The sequence below is a fragment of the Hakea prostrata genome, chromosome 1 (genome assembly GCF_041222555.1).
Source record: "Hakea prostrata isolate BN-2017 chromosome 1, UWA_Hpros_2, whole genome shotgun sequence".
Lineage (NCBI taxonomy): Eukaryota > Viridiplantae > Streptophyta > Magnoliopsida > Proteales > Proteaceae > Hakea > Hakea prostrata.
The window spans coordinates 28555223-28573638 of NC_142600.1; the positions used below are offsets into that span (position 1 = coordinate 28555223).

General features: G+C 38.0%; 1 protein-coding gene across 1 annotated transcript in view; it reads right to left on the reverse strand.

Moving 5' to 3' along the window:
* Nucleotides 1–18121, reverse strand: part of LOC149028625 (Pseudouridine synthase family protein) — a 40968-nt gene extending 22847 nt beyond the window's left edge. The window contains exons 1-12 of the mRNA XM_089138370.1: nucleotides 17838–18121; nucleotides 17613–17691; nucleotides 17275–17487; nucleotides 16972–17186; nucleotides 10993–11065; nucleotides 9436–9492; nucleotides 8507–8586; nucleotides 8180–8242; nucleotides 8010–8097; nucleotides 6586–6689; nucleotides 6357–6459; nucleotides 5987–6060 (exon numbers count right to left, since the gene is read on the reverse strand). Of these exons, the coding sequence (XP_088994496.1) occupies nucleotides 5987–6060; nucleotides 6357–6459; nucleotides 6586–6689; nucleotides 8010–8097; nucleotides 8180–8242; nucleotides 8507–8586; nucleotides 9436–9492; nucleotides 10993–11065; nucleotides 16972–17186; nucleotides 17275–17487; nucleotides 17613–17691; nucleotides 17838–18040 (1352 nt within the window). The 5' untranslated portion in view covers nucleotides 18041–18121. The remainder of the gene's footprint in view (nucleotides 1–5986; nucleotides 6061–6356; nucleotides 6460–6585; nucleotides 6690–8009; nucleotides 8098–8179; nucleotides 8243–8506; nucleotides 8587–9435; nucleotides 9493–10992; nucleotides 11066–16971; nucleotides 17187–17274; nucleotides 17488–17612; nucleotides 17692–17837) is intronic.
* Nucleotides 18122–18416: the final 295 nt, after the last annotated feature.

Here is an 18416-nt window from a genome sequence, read left to right on the forward strand (position 1 = left end):
TTATACATGTATCTAAACATTCATCCAACTAATCAATCTTTTTACCATTCCATATAGTTACTTTATAGGAGTCATGTTAATTCTTCTCCTCATAACATCTACCAATTCTAGACCATTCACCTGTTATCCAATGTGCCAAGATGTTAGTCAAATCTTATGCTTTGACAGGCTACTTTACCAGAACTTATCCACCAAGCAAAAATCCTTGCCTACTTCACACCACGGGGTGTTGATTCCAATTGTCACCTCATATTTTGAAGTATCCCAAGATCTTTTTTTTTTTTGAGACCTCAAGATGATATCTCATGTGAGATGAGATGATAGCAGAAAACTTCAAAATCTTGATGAGACCTCAAGTTTGACGAAGATCTCAGTTGAACCCACAGTTTATAAATACCTAATCTTAGTCGAATGGAGTTGAAATATCTCAATCTTGACCTATGTTGAGACTCTTTCCCCTCTAATGGATTTGGTGTTTTGGCCGGATTTTTTACTGAAAAGTTGGTTGGTATACCTAGGCTACATCAATCAAGCTGTTTTGCTCATCTACAAGAAGAATCTACTGAAGGGGATCTTACTGTTATAGTTCATTGTCTTCACTGAAGCTTTCTCTCTGTCCTTTTTCTTCTTTTTATTAAAAGCTTTTCTCCTTTGTCTACATATAAGCCAACGAGTGACACAAGATAACGAAATCTGATATCTTGAAGCTGGTGTTAGTGGAGATGGTATTGGTGCTAGTGATAGTGGAGAAGAAGTTGGAGGAAGCTGCTTAGTTGTTGATTTGATTATTGACTCTCGTGGTGTAACTTATAAGTACATTGATGTTATAACGTGAAACTGTAAACAACTGAGCATGTTTGATGTATTATTTGACCTTAAACCTTTATGTTTTCATTATATCAAGTAATGGTTATGCATTTTAAGTCTTATAAGATTGCATGGTTTCAAAGTTAGGACCGAGTTGGAAACTCACATATAGACTTGTTTTTTCACAAATCTAGAGCCACAACTGTGTTTAGAATCCTAAAATAGGCTAAATACCAAATTCCAGCCCAAACTGAACTCTAATACCCACTGAGATGGGCCCTAGGGTTGAACTAGGATGTTTTACTAGATCTTGTTTTTTTTGGGGAACTAAGATCCTAGTCAAGACCAAGATCTCAAACCATGGTCACTTACAGGGGTTGCCCAAAGCTTACCCTTGATCATTTTCCGTAAAATGGTCATAGTTTAGTGGATCACTTATTCTGGCAGGAAAGCCCTAGCATAGCATTGAAAATATAAGGTCTCAGAATACATGAAAGTGTATATCAAGGGTTTTTTGGTGCTGGTTGGCTTCTTGGCGCACCAACCTCCTTTCTCTGGACTTCACATCAGCAGCAACTTAGAAAGCATGTCTGTTATTTGGCCTCAGTAGTTTTTTCTGTAAAGTTTGTAACTTCAAAAAGAAAACCTGGTCACACCTACAGAACCAGTTTTGCGTCCTAAAGAAACAGATATAAGATATAGCTGGATGCTTAGTAAGTCGCACATAGATGGAACAGGCCTATTAAGGCATGTAAAGTTTGACCTATAATCCAACTTTTGAAAAGGTGGGTCACTATCACAACTGACAATGTAGTAAGTAACATTCCATAGCCATAGACATGCTGATGTAGGCAATAATTATCACATGTTTTCTTAACTGGATTGCCCATGCATGGAAATATTCCCCCCTCTGTTCTCAAATTAAGGAACCAAACTGTCCAAAGTTGATTCTTAATCGTAACAACTTATATCCTAGTAATGAAATTCATTAGGCTTGAAACTTACCAGGTGAATTAAAAATTATGCAGAAACATACCAAAAAGTCTAAAACTATTAGGTGCCAACTACAGTAACATGAGGCAGATATTTGGTTCATGTACACAAGATCATGTTGTCTGCCCAAAGAAACTCTGCACAAAGAAAACATGAGCAGAGTAGGGGTGATAGACAAATAAACCATGCTCCGTGGTCTTGCAAGATTTCAGTTTTGTGAGACCTTAAGACGAAACCTTAAGTGATTTCAGATCTAGTAAATCTCAGCCGAGATCTCAGATCGAGATCTCGTCTCAACTGAGATTTCAGTCCAACCAGGTCCTTTGGATCCAGCATATCATTGTCAAGTGTCCCACCTCTCTCAACTCAACTTCTAACCCCTCCCCCCAACAAAACGTGCCGGTTTTCATCTCTTGGTCAGATCTTTCTCTGGAGAAATGCTCAGATCTCCCCCTAGGCTGCATTAACGCTCCATTTAGCTCATTTACAACAACTAATCATCAAGGATCCAGTGATTTTGAAGCCAATCTTCAAGCAAGGTGAGTGTTCTTCCCAAATTTCATTTTTTCAAAAACTATGTTCTACACTAGGTGTTTGACTTTGGATTAAATATATGTTTACATATTTGCCCAATCTACAAAAAGAAAAGTATATACATACTTCTTTTTTCTGTTATTAATTTATTTTTTGAAATTTCTGGATTAGCATACATATATTGTAAGAAATTAAACTTAAAATATCATATGAAGCACCTATGCTTTGTTAATATATGTTAGACTCCATTGGAAGGGCTACAACCCCATGGAGTCAAATTTTTAATTCATTGTCTCATGGATTTAATGATTTTACTCTTGTGGTGTAACTTATAAATACACCAATGTTGTAATGTGGATTTGTGAACAACTGAACATGTTTGATGTATTACTTGACTTTAAACCTTTTTGTTTTCAGTTATATCAAGTAATGGTTGTGTATTTCATGTTTTATAAGTCAGCAAGTTCATTCCTTCAGCATATTGTTTTCAATATTAGGGACTTAGGGTCTGGTTGGAACTCATATATACACTTGTTTTCTCACAAATCTAGAGCCACCACGGTGTTTAGATGGCCTAAAATAGACTAAACACCCAATTCCAGTCCAAACTGAGCCCTAAAACCCACCAACATAGGCCCTCAAGGACACTTGAGTTCAGCTTGAAAAAGTATTAGATCTCAACTGAGATCTCGGTCTTTTGGCTGGCCAAGATTTGGGTCAAGACCGAGACTTTAAACCATGAAATAAACTAAGTAGGCATTCTTAGGATCCATGCGAGCACTTGATCTGAGATAATGAGAGAAAATATGAGAAATATGTTGTCTCTCAGTAGCGCAAGGGATGACATAGGGAAGCTTCTGTGCTACTCCAAGCAGCAGATTTGGATAGTGGATCCAGAGATCTGGTGGACAGAAATCTCAGACTGGAAAAATGATCTAAGGTGTTTTTATTTTTTATTTTTTTGTCTCAGGAGATGCAGAGTGTGTAGGAATTAGTATCATATTTAGAGAGCCGAAATGAGAGACGGTGGACTCTTCATTGTGACCAAGTGGAAACAGGTTCAAGTCTCCTGAAAAAACCTCTCTCTAAGGCTGCATGTATTAAGACCCTCCCCAGACCCTGCAGTGGTGGAAACCCCATTTCTTAGGGAGCTGAAATAAAGGAGAACTTTAGAATATCACTGGTATATATTCAATAAATGTTTCCTGTTGTTGATGAGGTTTGCTAGGATGAAAACAGTCAAAAGACAACACCAGTGGCAATAATAATGCATGGCAGAAAATTGAGCAGAAGTAAATCTCTAAATCCCCGCAATAGATGGAGCTAAAATGTGGGCTAAATTGTGGTACTAATGGGTTGCGTAGTTGCTTAAAGTATAAATGCCAATGAATGGTTAGATCAAAAGGAGCAACATCAACAAAGAATGGAAACTGATATAAGATAAAAATAGCAAGTCAAAGAATAGCCCATTACTCCCAGACAACTTATCTGACTGGTACTGAAGTACTGAATTCTGGTAAATTGTAAGGGAAAATTATAGCAGAAACTGAAGCCTATCCCATGATTAAATTAAAAGAAATATTAAGACAGAATTACTGATAAAACAGATTAACCCAAAGGATCATAGAATAGAAAACAAACAAAAAAATCTCCAGGAACAAGTGTTGACATTGTAGTATATACAAACAACAAAGAGAACATAAGAATGGGGGACATTATCTAAGATGACCGCAGGACAGAAAAAGAATACAGGAAATTAATAAGAACAATTAACAGAGAGGATCATAGAAGAAGAAACAAACAATAAAACCTCCACGAACAAGGGTTATCATAGCAGTATATTATTAGGAATAACAGAAAGAACATAAGAAGGGGAGCGGGGGACTATTATCTACCATGAACACAGTAGGTGAGAAAGAATACTGGGAATCAATAAGAACAATAAGGCATAAAAAAGAGAAACAAAAGAGATGAAGGGTTGGACTAGGTATCACCTCCACCCAAACCATAGGAATTGCCAATGGCCTGAAAGTGAATCACCACAACAAAAAACCCAAAGAGAGCATATTCTTCGTCAAAATTGTGAGGAAAATGCTCCTCTTCTATCAATGGTAGCATTGAAGCCTGCTATAAAAATGAACTGCAACCCCTTATGCAACACAAGGGTTAAGTAACTGCGACTCTATCTAGGGATATACTAGACAGATCCAAAGTTATTAAAAGAAATAAGAAGTAAATACAAGAGAAACAACTACTTCACTACTTAATAATCAAGTAGCTGCTTACAATTTAGAAACTAGATAACTTGTAGCATTAAATAGCTGCCAGCAATAGAATTCTGTTCACAAGGCTTGCTGATGGGTCCCTTTAAGCTCATAACGAGCTTACATGAGTGGGCCCCATATGGACATTGATGCAGATTCATCACTGGTCCAGGATTATTCATGTAGGGCTAGAATTAGACCACATGCTATCGCCTTATAGGCTAGGCTTAACCCAAGTGTACTCCACGTGTGAAGGAAATTTGTGGAAGCCTCAAAGACAACAAAGGAGGCTGAAATGTGAATAACGGCTCCATTTCAAAAGGAGTTTTCCTTTGTCAACAGTTGGGTGGCAGTTGGTCACTGTCAGGTAAGAGTTAATACTTAATTGGTGGATGCTAGCCGAGTATAAGTTGATAAAGAAACTTAAATGAGAAGTTTCATAAATCATAACTGCACTCACAAATTGAAATCAAATTTGCTATTGCAGAAAACATTCTTCTCGACAGAGAAACCTTGTGCTGGACTAAGAAACCCTCGTGTGCCGTCAAGGTAGGTCAGTGCATGATCCAGTTCATCCACCTTAGTTGGTGCTCAATCCAATTGATCTACCTTACAGTGTGTAACCTGGATCTTGCTTTTGTATTCCTTTCCCATTTGCATCTCTAACTGTAGTCCCTACTTTCCATTTCCCTAACTCACCTTCTTCCCAAAAACATTTGTCTGCCCATCAATCCAAGTACAATATCACAGCACCACTTCAAAACCTATTCCCTGATTCCAGATCCTGTTTTGTGATGGGATGAACCTTCACTCTGGTCTTCCATTAGACATGACTAATAACTCAAGTCACAACCATAGTCTGGGGATGGTTAAAGTAATCCTCCTTGAATACACTTTAATTTTATATCAGTTGTTCCACTGTTGCTAATAATTCTTGACTTTCTTCTTGGCTTCTTGCTACTATCATCACTGACAGCCTCTGGGCTGTGGTACTCAAATCAAATATACCTCATCAAACATTAGAATAAGGAATTAACAGCTAAGTAATCCCATGGTCTCTTAGCTACATAAAATATTTCCTTGCCTGGACACTAGGATGTGTAACATCTGAACTCCAGGCCAGGGCCAAAAGCTCTATATAAGGTTGCTTCCACTTCCCAACCTACTTCTCTAAGCATGGGGACAACTATCTAATTGCTAATTGGGAAGAAAAGAAAATAATCTACCCAGAAACAATAAACAAAATCAAATACAGTGATAGTTATGTAGAAATCAAGTAAATTATGTAACCCACCAACTAGGCTAATGTTATAGCAATATTTGCATGGATGTAACATTAAAATTAAAAAAGGGCCTTTTGCTTTGTTGAAGGCAAAGCGCACACTTACATCATTCTCAAAGTTCTTGGAATGGATTTCAGGGCTTGCAAGTAGTTTCCAGGACACTTCTTTAAACACTGAAGCTGGTTCAGGAAAGCAGAAAAAACAATTACATTGAGCATAGGCAACAACTAGAAAAAATTCACATGAGCCCAGAAATAGGAATGAGACTATAAAAGCTATGCCATGCACATGACACAACATCAAAATATTGTGTTATTAGAGAGGGAAATATCAATTGAAGTCATGAACATTAATAAGATATAATAGAAAATCCAGCAAAACAAACATCCTTTATTCTCTGGTAAGCAGCATTAACAAAGGATGGTGTACTATAAACAGAAACACATGTGGAAAACATCCATAGGAAGTAACTTACTATGGCCTTCTCAGCAACCAAATGACGAGGTAACTGTCTGAGGGTCCCCTCAATATCCCCACTTTCCTTATAGAATTCGCGCACCTTCCTGATGGCTTCACGTTGTTTTTCGCAAAGATAAAAGTTAATCAAGAACAAGACTTCATCTGTTTACAGTTTACATGCATCAAAATTATCCAACAAATCATTAGTCTCAATTAGAAACAAGGTTTTCTTTTTGAAAAGGATATCCCCCTCTCTTGGATCAAGAATCATGCTTGCAGCAGTTTTCCACTCTCCACGAAGCAAAGCTGCCCCAATAAGATGAGTTGGTACAGAACTACTTCCAAAACGCTGAAAAATCATTTGTGGAACACATCAACAAGCTAATATCAGAACATCGGTGCCAAAAATAAAGTAAAAATTCAGTCTTGAGGATTTGTAAGTTGTAACCAACACAAAAGGCAAATTTGGCTGCAGATATCCTAATATAATAAAGGACAGACTAGTATCAAAATCATAGGATCTTAAACAACCTCCTTACATGAGTCATTTTGCCCAATATGCATCAAAAATTCAAACAGGATGGGATTTTTTTTATAATCACCAAATCTTGTGCTTCCTTTGACCATGAGAAATAACCTTAGCAAAATCATAGATGTGAATCATGAAGCACAATGTAATATGATAGTTAACCCCTTTACAAGTCTGCGAACTTTGTTGCTGATGCGGCTTCATTTGACCCTTCGCCCTCCCTACATCACCACCCATATAGCTGATGGGGCTTTCACTTAGTTCTGGCTTGTTGGCATCCTCTGGGCATCCTTTACAATCTCCTAGGCCCTCGCCAGGTCCTTGTGTCCCACATCCCTAAACTCACCCTTCTCTCGAATTCCAATTCTGATAACTCTTGGATTCCCTTATCCCCCCCCCCTCTCCCTTTCACCCCATTGCCTGCAAGCACCTTACTTGGTTGCCCTCCCTCCCCCACCTGCTCCTTTTCCACCTCCTCTGCATGGAACCTACTCTGATGCCCCTCCCCTGCTGTAGATTGGCATCCTCTAGTTTAGTTCAAAGGTCACATCCCCTGCCATGCCTTCTCTACTTGAAGAGCCCTTAACCTCTGCCTACCCACCCAGGCTTTCCTTTCCCACAGGCATATAAATGTTAACTCCAACTGTATCTTGTGCTGGAACGGCCCTAAAGATATAGACCACCTCTTCTCTTGCCCCTTCTCTCGCTCCTTGTGGCTGAAAGCCATTATCACCATTTGGCCCCATTATAAATGTTCCTTTGAATTCTCTCGGGATTGGATTTAGTTTTAAAGACACTTTGCAAGCACTTCTATTTGTAATGTGGTAGGCAAGTTGGCATTCAATGCCTTCATCTCTCACCTTTGGTGGGAGTAGAATCTAATATGATAAATCCCCAACTCTAGATCTCTTGACTTGATTTGGAGAGCCATCTGCTTGATGTTTCTTCTACATTGCAGTCTCTCCCCCACCCTCCAGTTCTAGATACCCCAAGGGACAATAGTATTGTTGTCTCCTAAGCTCTTGATTCTTCTTTCTTGCAACAAAATATTAATGATGGCGTCCCGCATTCGGCATCCATGACAAGAAGAAAGTAATCTTCTAAATGAAATAGAGATTCTAAAAGTGGTAAAGGAATTACTTGCAAACCGAAGTAATTTATGAACCCCTTCTTTCCTAAAGCATTTGCAGCAGCTTTTATGGTATCTTCAGAATCTGCAACAACTCCTCTGAGAAGATATGTGAGTGAGTGCATAACACAACAAAACCATCGAGTGAAAAGAATAATTAGCATTTAGGGAAGTATATTACCTCAATGTAATTGTGAACCGATTACCTAGGAGCTGCCCAAGAAGAAGGCCTTCTCGAATATGGCTGGACAACAATTACATCTTAAATAAGATAATAATTGGACACAATAACAAGAAAGGTATAAATTTTGGATTTAGCCACCATCCTGATATCAGTCAAAACCAAAATATTTCAATGAAATCTCAGACCATTTTAATGCTGCAACTCCAAATTCAGTTTGAACAGAAATTTTCCATCAAATTTTGGTCATGTCAATTGAAAATTTGAACCAAAATAAACAAAAAAAAATTAAACTAAAAGGCCAAGAACCCACAACTCAAGTCCTACCAAAAATCTCCAACTTTGATACCAATCAGCCGATCATTGAGAGCAGCTAATCTTCTTGCATGTTGCTTGAAAATCGTTACCTGCAAAAGGGGGAAAAATCATTTTGTCAATAAGAAATATGCAGAATGTTCCCAGGAACTCAGACAGTAAATACCAAAAGAAAAGTAAGAACATCATAGCACTTGCAAGTTGCAACTCCTTTTAGCATTTTCCACTTAGCATGTCAGACTTTAACTTGTTCTGGTATTTCACCAGGTATTCTGCCACTGGGAACTCAGAACCTCACAGTCCCATTATCCCTAACTCAAAAAAGGGTCACAAAATTCTCCTGGCCATTTTGAATGAGATAAATCTGACCAAATAACTTACACTGGTATTTGCTTTTATCTTTCTGTCTGAAGGAGTAAGGAAGAAAGTCATTACAGAAAGGTAATGAAAAGGAGGTATCATAGTTGTCAAGGCAACGCCTAGGCGTCCTGGCCCTTTTTTGGGGTTGCCTTGTGACGCCTTGGTTTTCATTGTCCTCTATCGCCTTGCCTCACTTTGTCACCTTGCAACTATGGGAGGTATAGTTGTAAAAGGGGAAACAGAATGCATCCAGGCATTTGGGCTGGGAAATTGGTTTTCATGCTGACTACGCTAGAGGCAGCTGAGGAAAACCTAGATTGTGGTTTTCATCAAACAGTTGTAATGCAAGCACACGTGATTAGAAGATGATGTAACTAAGACTCTAAGACCAGAAAACAGTAGAAAAGTCAAGTAATCAGTAGTTTGCTCCAGTTTCAGACCACCATGTTCTGGACCTCTGGTTACCATACTCTGTCATGGCAGTTCCACTAGAGCCTTTTTCCCCCCTAGTCCTGGGCTCATTACCACTCACCTACATCAACCACGGCACTAAAACATAATGAGAAGGAGCAAAAAATTACCCTTTGGGTCGTTACGGCACGCTTATCTTTTGTACCTGCAAATCCAAATGATCTTTGCTGCCAAAAGGAAGATGCACAAAATCAGTCAAATGAGTAGGCATTCCAAAAGTACATTGCACAAAATGATAAACTCATAATTTAGTTATTACCTGTCCATCCTTGTAAAGAAATAACTAAATAAGCACAATCAAACATAGTACGGTGAACAATAAAGACAGAACACTTCGTCTTGCTTGGTAGTAATATGTAGAATTCTTATCCACCATCGTAGTATTTAACAGAAATTTTTACAAACCTTGTCAGAAAAAGTACTATGAGATGCAGACACTTTGACTCTGATGGCAGTGCATAAACCAACTTACGTGGAAGTGGAATTCTTAAATTTGGTTAACAAGAGAGAGCTATTTCTAAAGAGACATTGTCAAATGATGTAGCATCACAAGATCTGAAAATGATGTTTCTTCTCCAAAAAGTCCATATTCAATTCAAGGTTATAGATGTCCAAAACTTCATATGCCAGTTTTGTTTGATTTCTGCCACCATTGTTGGGGAACATTCTTATGTGGTCAAAATTTATTTAACATGGCTTTGAAGCTATAAAACCTTAGTCATCTTCTAACATGACAAAAATGTGAGTTTTTAGCTGCATTTAAAGTCCAGGAAAACCCTAAACCCTCTCACCATCAACCTCTACCTTCTCTCAAACAGTTCCAAAACTGCAGAATAGTAACAACCTTAATTCTAAACTGCAGGACAGCAACCATTCCCCAAACCCTAACGCTATTCTAAGATTGAGGCCAGATTTAGGTCTGGGCTTCATTCTCCAAAGAGTTCGGATCTGAAACTCATCTCCAGCAGGCCTGAATTGTTGATGAAACCCTAGAAAACCCCTCCAAACCTTGCTGGAAATTCCTGGGCAGCCACATTCTAGGGAAATTACAACTTTATCCCTAACCCTAGATCCGTGCTTTCATCAAATTCATTACAGAAGCTCCAAAGGGGGAGAAAGAGAAGGATATACAATAAGGGAAAGAGGGACAATCACAAACCACTAGCTGGCTGTAAGGATGAATCTAGACCTTCCTTGGGGCATCCAAAATCAGGGAGAGGGGGAACGCCTATATCCTAGCAGATACAGCAAAGCAAATCGCTTTCCAAATCAAGTCCAAAAACCATGACAAAAATGTTCAAGCAACAATTTTTTTCTGTCAAGGGGTCAAGTATCGGAATCAACTCCCTAGAGCACTCACTGAAGGCATGAGTGAACCAAACTAATGTGCAAAGCATGCAAATGACCTATTGATCCATTATTTATTTTTTAGGCTGTGTTACCATTCTAATACATTTAAGTTCTTTGCAAGTGTTAATCAACCTTTCTCTCACTCTCCCTCTTTCTTTCTTTCTTTCTCTTTTTTCTTTTTTGTTTTCTTAGGAGGTGATGTACGATATTCTATAACTGATTCTGAAAAAGTAAAGACGTATTCACAAAGAAATTTTCTTCTATCTGCCTTAAACAAACAAACAAAGCTTCTAGATAGACAATGATGTAGAAGATACCTGGATGCCAAGCATTTTTCCGATCAGCCCTAAAGCCTCTTGTGTGTCCTTATTCTCCTTATAGAGATGAAACCTGATAAGGTACAGATGCCGGTCATTAAAAATAACCAAATGAACCTAATTATGCAGTTATGCTCAAAACAATGTGCATTCCTATTAGATAGTATTAAACAAACAAAATGTGGAATCAGTGTTAACCAAAGAAGAAGAAATAAGAATCTATAAGAACTAAATTAACCTTGCTCTTCACTAGTCATGGTCTTCCTTCAATTAATCAAACATGAAACTGTTGTCAACATTTTCAGGGTTGATAAAACAGCATAACTAAGTTGGCGTTTCACCCTTAGCATAATGCAAAGCTATCAAAAACTATCCGTGACATATCAACAAAATCAAAATATCTTAACCAAATACTCCGAGAATAAACTTTTCACATTAAAATCAGCAACAACTAAACCTTATCCCATCTAAATGGGGTTGGCTAAGGCTAACAGGTCCTTGCCAAACAAAGCAACAAAAAATAAGGTCCTCACAAAGGGAACAGGTAAGTAAGAAGAATACAGAATAAAAAAAATAAAAAGGAAAAAACAAGACACAAAAAGTGAAAACTAGAAAATCAAACATGAAAGTAGGAGGAAAGAAGATAACCTAGGAAATCAAGGAAATCACAGCAACATGGTGTCGACAACATGGATCCCTGGCTTCCAATAGGCTTTGTCTGAGGTTATACTTGGCACAAGACTCAAATTATACACGTCAGTCTTCACAACCTCATCTATGGTCATTTTACTTAACTCCTTCAGCTGGAAGCAGATAACTCCCTCTTATTGGGTCATCTTCAAGCTCTATTGCACATGGCCATACCACCCTAGACGACATTTTCAGAGTTTGTTTCTCAGTGGGTCAACTCCAAGATCAGCTCTAATATGTTTACTCCACATTCTTCCTTCCCAGTTTTGTCATCCATCTACCTTAACATCATCTTAACTGGACAACATTCTGCACCATAAAGCATAGCAGGTAAGACAACAATCTTGTTGAACTTTCCTTCAAACTTCATAGGAATGTGCCAGCCACACAATACTCCGTTTGCACCTCTCCACGTCATAAATCCTACTTCAATTCTTTGTGAAACATCATCATCCATATCACCTTCTTTGAGTACGATAGATCCCAACTATCTGAAATCGTCACTCGGTAGTAACACTCTCTCCTCTATTTTCAACATGCCATCATCAATCATGGTGTGAGTAAAGTTACACATCATATACTCCATCTTTGATCCACTAATCTTACCTTTGTTTCCAAGGTTGACCTCCACAGCTCTAACTTCATGTTAATACATTCCTTTGTCACAACAATGGTACAAATTTCAGTTGAAACCACTGCAATTTCAGCTTGTTGAAAAAAAATGAGATGAAACCTGGGTGAATCGAAAAAGCACCATTTTTGACCGACACGGTCAAAATTTCCATTGAAATGGTTGAAACCTGTCGAGGTTTTGAGAGCTTCCACCAGGCTTCGCCCTTTTAGTTTTGACCCCCAAATCATTTTTTGGCTGGATTTTGTGATTTCAATCTCTATTCAACCTAAATCAAATAACTCATTTGTCAAAACTAATCAAAAATGCTGGAAATTTGTCAAAACTTAGGGGAAAAAGTTCACATGATGAGATTTCTACATTATGTGGATGATTCCACCAATAGAAACACAGTGTCTCAATTCATGGATAACTTCATTGGCAAAATGTCATGGCCACCTTTCATCCAAGACTTGGAGTACTACTACAGAGTACAGACAAGGAATAGATCCACCAGTTCTAGGTAGGCACTCAACAAGGAACTAAAGTCTAGGACATTGCAGTTGCTAGTTGGTCATTTTATTTTGTTGACTTGTTGGATATGTAATCATCCTATCAAACAATTCATGTATGCTGATGATTCTATGCTTGTATGCTATACAATTTGTACTTCTCAAAACCAGTTATTTGTTAATATACTTGGATGCTAATTTTTCAGCAGTTTTTTTTTTGACAAACTACTAGTTCCATTGTGTTTATTATGCTTAAGTAGGTAGGAGGCAAGAAATCAGATGAAGTGAAGGCCATAGAAGCCCCAAAACCTAAGGCCGAAACCTGAAAATTTCAGTTTTTGGCCAGGTCAAACCGACCTCGAAACTGAAATTATGATCCTTGGTCACAACCACCAAAATGATATCAGTAGCTAAAAGCACACACCACAGTATGTTGCATTGTATTTCCTTGGTTAACTCATCTATGAAAAGAGCAAACAAGTAAGGGCTTAGGGCTGGTCCATGATGAAACCGAATCGTAATTAGACATTCATTGCCTTGGTGATGTGAACCCGATTCTAGGGTTTAGTTGTTGGTTTATCACCCCAAAATCTAGCTCACTCCAAGATCCTCTTCCCTTAGAATCAGCAGTCTTTTAGGACTGAAATTACCTTCAGTGACGAGGCTTTGGATAGATTTAGGGTTTCAAGTTTAAAGCTAGGGTTAGGGTGGATTCAGCTAGCTTCAGGGGTTAAGAGTATTATGTTTAAGGGTTTGAAAACTTGCTACAATTGTAATTTCAAAATTGAACATTACAACTTATGGTACTGAAATTTAGGATTTGATAAGAACTAGGGTTTCTAGGGACTTAGTTAGGGGGTTTGGGGTTCGGGTTCCTTTGTGATATGGGTTGTGAAGGAATAATTTCCTAAAGGGAAAGGTTAAGTTACTGGTTTTTGGTCAAATATCTTTTATAAATCTCAAGGATATGAAACCCATCCTATGGAGATATGGGATCAATTCCTTGAGATGAAAGCTTGGGTCTATAGGTGTTCGAATGGGCTGAAACTTGGAGACAATGTAGGTAATAATGTAGGGATATGATTCCCCCAAGTTTGGTGGTGTTTGGATGGCTAAATTAGAAGATATTAAGGTTCTTGCTTTTAGGGTCTTGGGAAGTACGAAAATTGAAGAAAACTATTATATCTTGAAACAGTCAGAATGGGATCAAATTGGGATCTAAAGTCACTAGGGTTGGGGTAATGAGGTTCCTAAAGTTTGGGAGAAATCTAACAGTTAAATTGGTGTAGATCTGACCTTGAAATTTGTGTCTCTAAAAAAGTCCGAAAATTCAACAAAATTAAAAAGAAGGGTGCGATGGATGGGGAAGAAGAGGGACGTCTAGGGATGGGGTTGGGGATGCAACACCTACTCGTAGGGGAAGGAAAGTAGAAGATATTCAGCAAACCCACTGCAGGCTACCCTCTAAGGGAGCCCACGACTCAACTGCTCTTCCTTCAATTCTTTGCTTTATTCAATAATTCAAATATGATTGTTAAAAACAAAAGTGGCTTATTAATAGCCTACATGAAGAAAAACATAAAAGGACTCAACTTCCAAAAAGAAAACAAACTAGGACTCTAACTTGCAAACCAATTCTAAATAAGACTTTTACTTGACTAAAGATTCTGACTCAAAAAAGGAGTCTATCATATCTCACTCTAGAAAGATCTAATTTGGAATCTAAGAGTAGATACGGAATCTTATCAAGAAGTAGACTAAAACGAGGGACTCCTTCACAACTTAGAAATCCAACACTCACAACGATTCAAATAACTTGCAAAATAATTACTCAATTTCAAATATAAAGATAGATCAAGGGTCCTACTAACATGATGGACCCAATGCCATCCTAACCTTGGACTCACCCAAATTTTACCAAAATGACACAAATGCCACTCGTGGAATTAGGGGCCGTAGGGTTTGGGGGAGTTAACCTTAGGCCTTATGCTATCCCTAGAAACAAATAAATCACTTGGTCTCCCACATATTCATACCATTCAACACACTTGCTCTCAACAAAAACATGCCAAAATAAATCTCTAGGGACTATATCATACACTTTCTCAAGGTAAGCAATGACCGCATGGAGGTCCTTCTTGCTAGCTCTAATCTTTACATAAGCCCTCAACAACTAGATATCTTCTGCCATTGATCAATAGGGAAAAAAGTGAAAACCAAATCAATTTTTTGAGATATGAGTATTTCTTCTTAGATTGGCTTCAATAACCTTCTCCCAGAGTTTCATAGGGAATCATTAGCTTTATACTTCTACAATTTTGCAACTTGGACATCACCCCTATTTGTAAATCAAAACTACATTGCATCTCCTCCAATCATCTAGAATTTTTCTAGTGATCATAATATTGTATTTGTAAATCAAAACTACAATGAATCTCATCCAATGATCCAATCATTTGGAATTTTTCTTGTGATCATAATTTTGTAAATATCATGGTTAACCAATATACCCCATACACTCCCAAGGACTTCCATGCTTTAATTGGGATCTCATTTGGGTCTGGTGTCTAGCCTATTTCCTTCTTTCTTAAGGCTTCTTAAGCTTCACTGGCACCAACTCTTCATACATATCTATGGTGTGTGGTCTACTAATGACAGATGCAATTAGTCAGCTCAATCCTGTTTGAACTCTCTTCATTCAGAACTCCACACATATACTCATCCCTCTCCTCACGATGACTTCATCCCTTAAGAATACTCTTCCATTCTCCACTTCTATGTATCTCACCTAATTGAAATCTCTACTCTTCCCTTCTCTCATTTAGCTATTTTATGAACAGTTTTTCTCCTTTTTATTTAGATTGATAGAAAGCTCCTCGTATTTCTCCATCCAAATCATCACAAGCTTGCTTTAATTCAATGGTGTGACAAACAAGCAGAGATATCTGAATACAAGAGGGGATTAATATGAACTATTACCCATTAACGGTATGGATGGATCCATGTAAAAGCGATGTGAGAAAAGCAAAGCTATCAGGCTAAACAATAGGAAACACTGAAATGAAGTAGATCTGAAAAATCAAAAGGCAGTTGGAAAAATAGTGACTATGAAGTAACCCGGCAAAAAGAATAATACACAACAAGATGTAGCAATCATATGATAAAACCTTGCCATTCCCAATATACGTAGAAAACCTCTAAACACTCTAGGCTCCATCATTCACCAGAGAGTTGATTGACTCTTGGAGTGGATGTTTGTACAACACGCAAGAGTGCAGAGTCTGCAGACATACCTAACAAAGTGCGCTGAAGTTCAAGGACCAGTCATCCCAAATGATGTGAGAGAATGAAAAAGCTGAACCAGGCTAAATGAAAGGAAACTGAAATGAAGTAGATTCAAAAGGCAGTTGGAAAGATAGTGATAGTGAAGTTAGCCGGCAAAGAGAACAATACACAACAAAATGTAGGAACTAACCCTACATCATCTTATCATAAAATCTTGCATTCTCATTTATATATATAATAAAAATAATAAAAAATAAAAAACTCTAAACACTCCAGGCTCCATCATCCACAAGAGAGTTGACTGATTATTGGAGTGAGTTAGTACAACACCCAAGAGTGTGGACATCCCTAACAAAGTGAGCTAGAATTTACAAACGAGTAGTCCCAAATGACATGCCACAAATAACCATCCACTAATCTTCCCAAATCACCAAACAAAAGCAACTATGAAGATATCTGGTAAATTTTTCTATCAACTCTAGTAACAAACAATGGGTATTTGCAACATGCTTCTCCTTGGAATCGCAGATAAAGCACTGACTACTGGCTCACGAAGAAAGATGGCATATGCAGCCTAAGGTGAAATAATTTAGCTTATTTCCTTCCTGTTGGGGGGGGGGGGCAGGGGGAAATAAAAAAGGAAAACAAAGTACCAATAGAAAAAGTGGAGGGGTGTTAAAGTTTATCACTTTTGAAGACTTCAATTCAAAGTTAAAATGGTCAACTTTAAGAAACTATGCTGGCTAAAAGCAGTATTCCATGACCACCTTATAGTAATGTGTTCGTTTGAAGAATGAGCCACAATAGATGCCAATATGGTCAAACAAATAACGGAAAAGAAAAAACCAAACAAGCACAAGGATGAGTAGTGCAACAGTTCACCTGAGGTATTTACCAACATGCTCTGGCCAATCATTTAAACCTCGGCTGTCGTACGGCTTATCACTTCTATCTTTCCGTTTCCTTGAATTGTTGCCCCTGTTATGTTGCCCTCCTGAGCTCAACCTCACCCGAATGCATTTTGATGTGGAGTCCGGTCCATCCACTGTGTCCGTGACAAGGAACTTAAAATGCTCCTTGAAGAAATTATGAACCGCCTGAAAATGCATAAAAAACTAAAACTTGAATCCTCGGAACCATAGAAGATAAACTCTAATAAAAGACAAGGTCAAATTCAAAACTTGCCGTCCTATGGGATTTGTCTGAATCCGGAGAAAGTGTAACCGAGTCATTACCACTATCACCACCAGATATGCTTTGATCTATAAAAGCTTTCAAAGATTCAGCATCAGAATCACCCGCAAGGGATCTAAACAATTCAATTTCTGTGGCATAGCTTTTATCATTTATATCGGATGTTTCCTTTTCCTTTTCCTTATCCTTCTTCTCCTCCAGAGTCTGACAAATTAAGTGAATGAGAACTACTTATCATAACGGAAATGAAAATTTTGAAAAAATTTCAAAATATGCACCGAAGAATGAAAATGAGGACAATCAAAATATGTAATAGCTAATCATGTTACCTCCGGAGGGGCATCCAGAGAGGTCAAATGAACAACATTTCCATCAGAATCTACTTCGTTAACGATGAAATCAGTATACCTACAAAAAAAAAATTCACAGGAAAAAAAGCTTACTAAAGAAGACAATTGGCACATTTTAGTTCTAATTTGATATCCTTATCTTTTGAACTACAGACTGAAATAAAAGCCCCCGCGCAGTCTGGAAGAAAATAGACGAGAAACAACCTTTGTTTCAATATGCCGCGAAAGCCAGGAAGCTGAGAGACGTAAGAGAGGATGCCAACATCCGCTTCTTCGGTAGTTTTCATGGCTAGGGTTTCAGTGAAGTAGCAGTTAGAGTTGTAGGGCTTTAATTTGCAGGGTTTTAGCAGAGACACAGGGAGTAAAGCAATGGAAGCTGGTATGCTTAACCCTCTCCCGCCCCACATGTACGCTACAACGGAATACGAATCCCGAGCTTCCCGTAGATCGTGCGTAATGGTATTTACGAGTTGATGTCATCGTATTCAATCGGCGCTTAATTACAACATGTAAATGGATCGGATTCGGGGCTCGGATACACTAATATCCGAATTTAATTAGTAAAACCGTCATCCCAATCCGAATCCTATAGAAACTTAGAGAAGAAATCTGAATTGAAATCTGGAACTTTATCGTCGCTTAAATTGTCATTTTTTTAATTTTTGATTTTCGGTTTATAATTTCCAATTAATCGAGCTCTAAATCCGATTATCAGTCCTTTTTCTGAGAAAGGTGTTTAATACTTTACTCTAATCGGATATTTTTTTTATTTTAATTATCCTA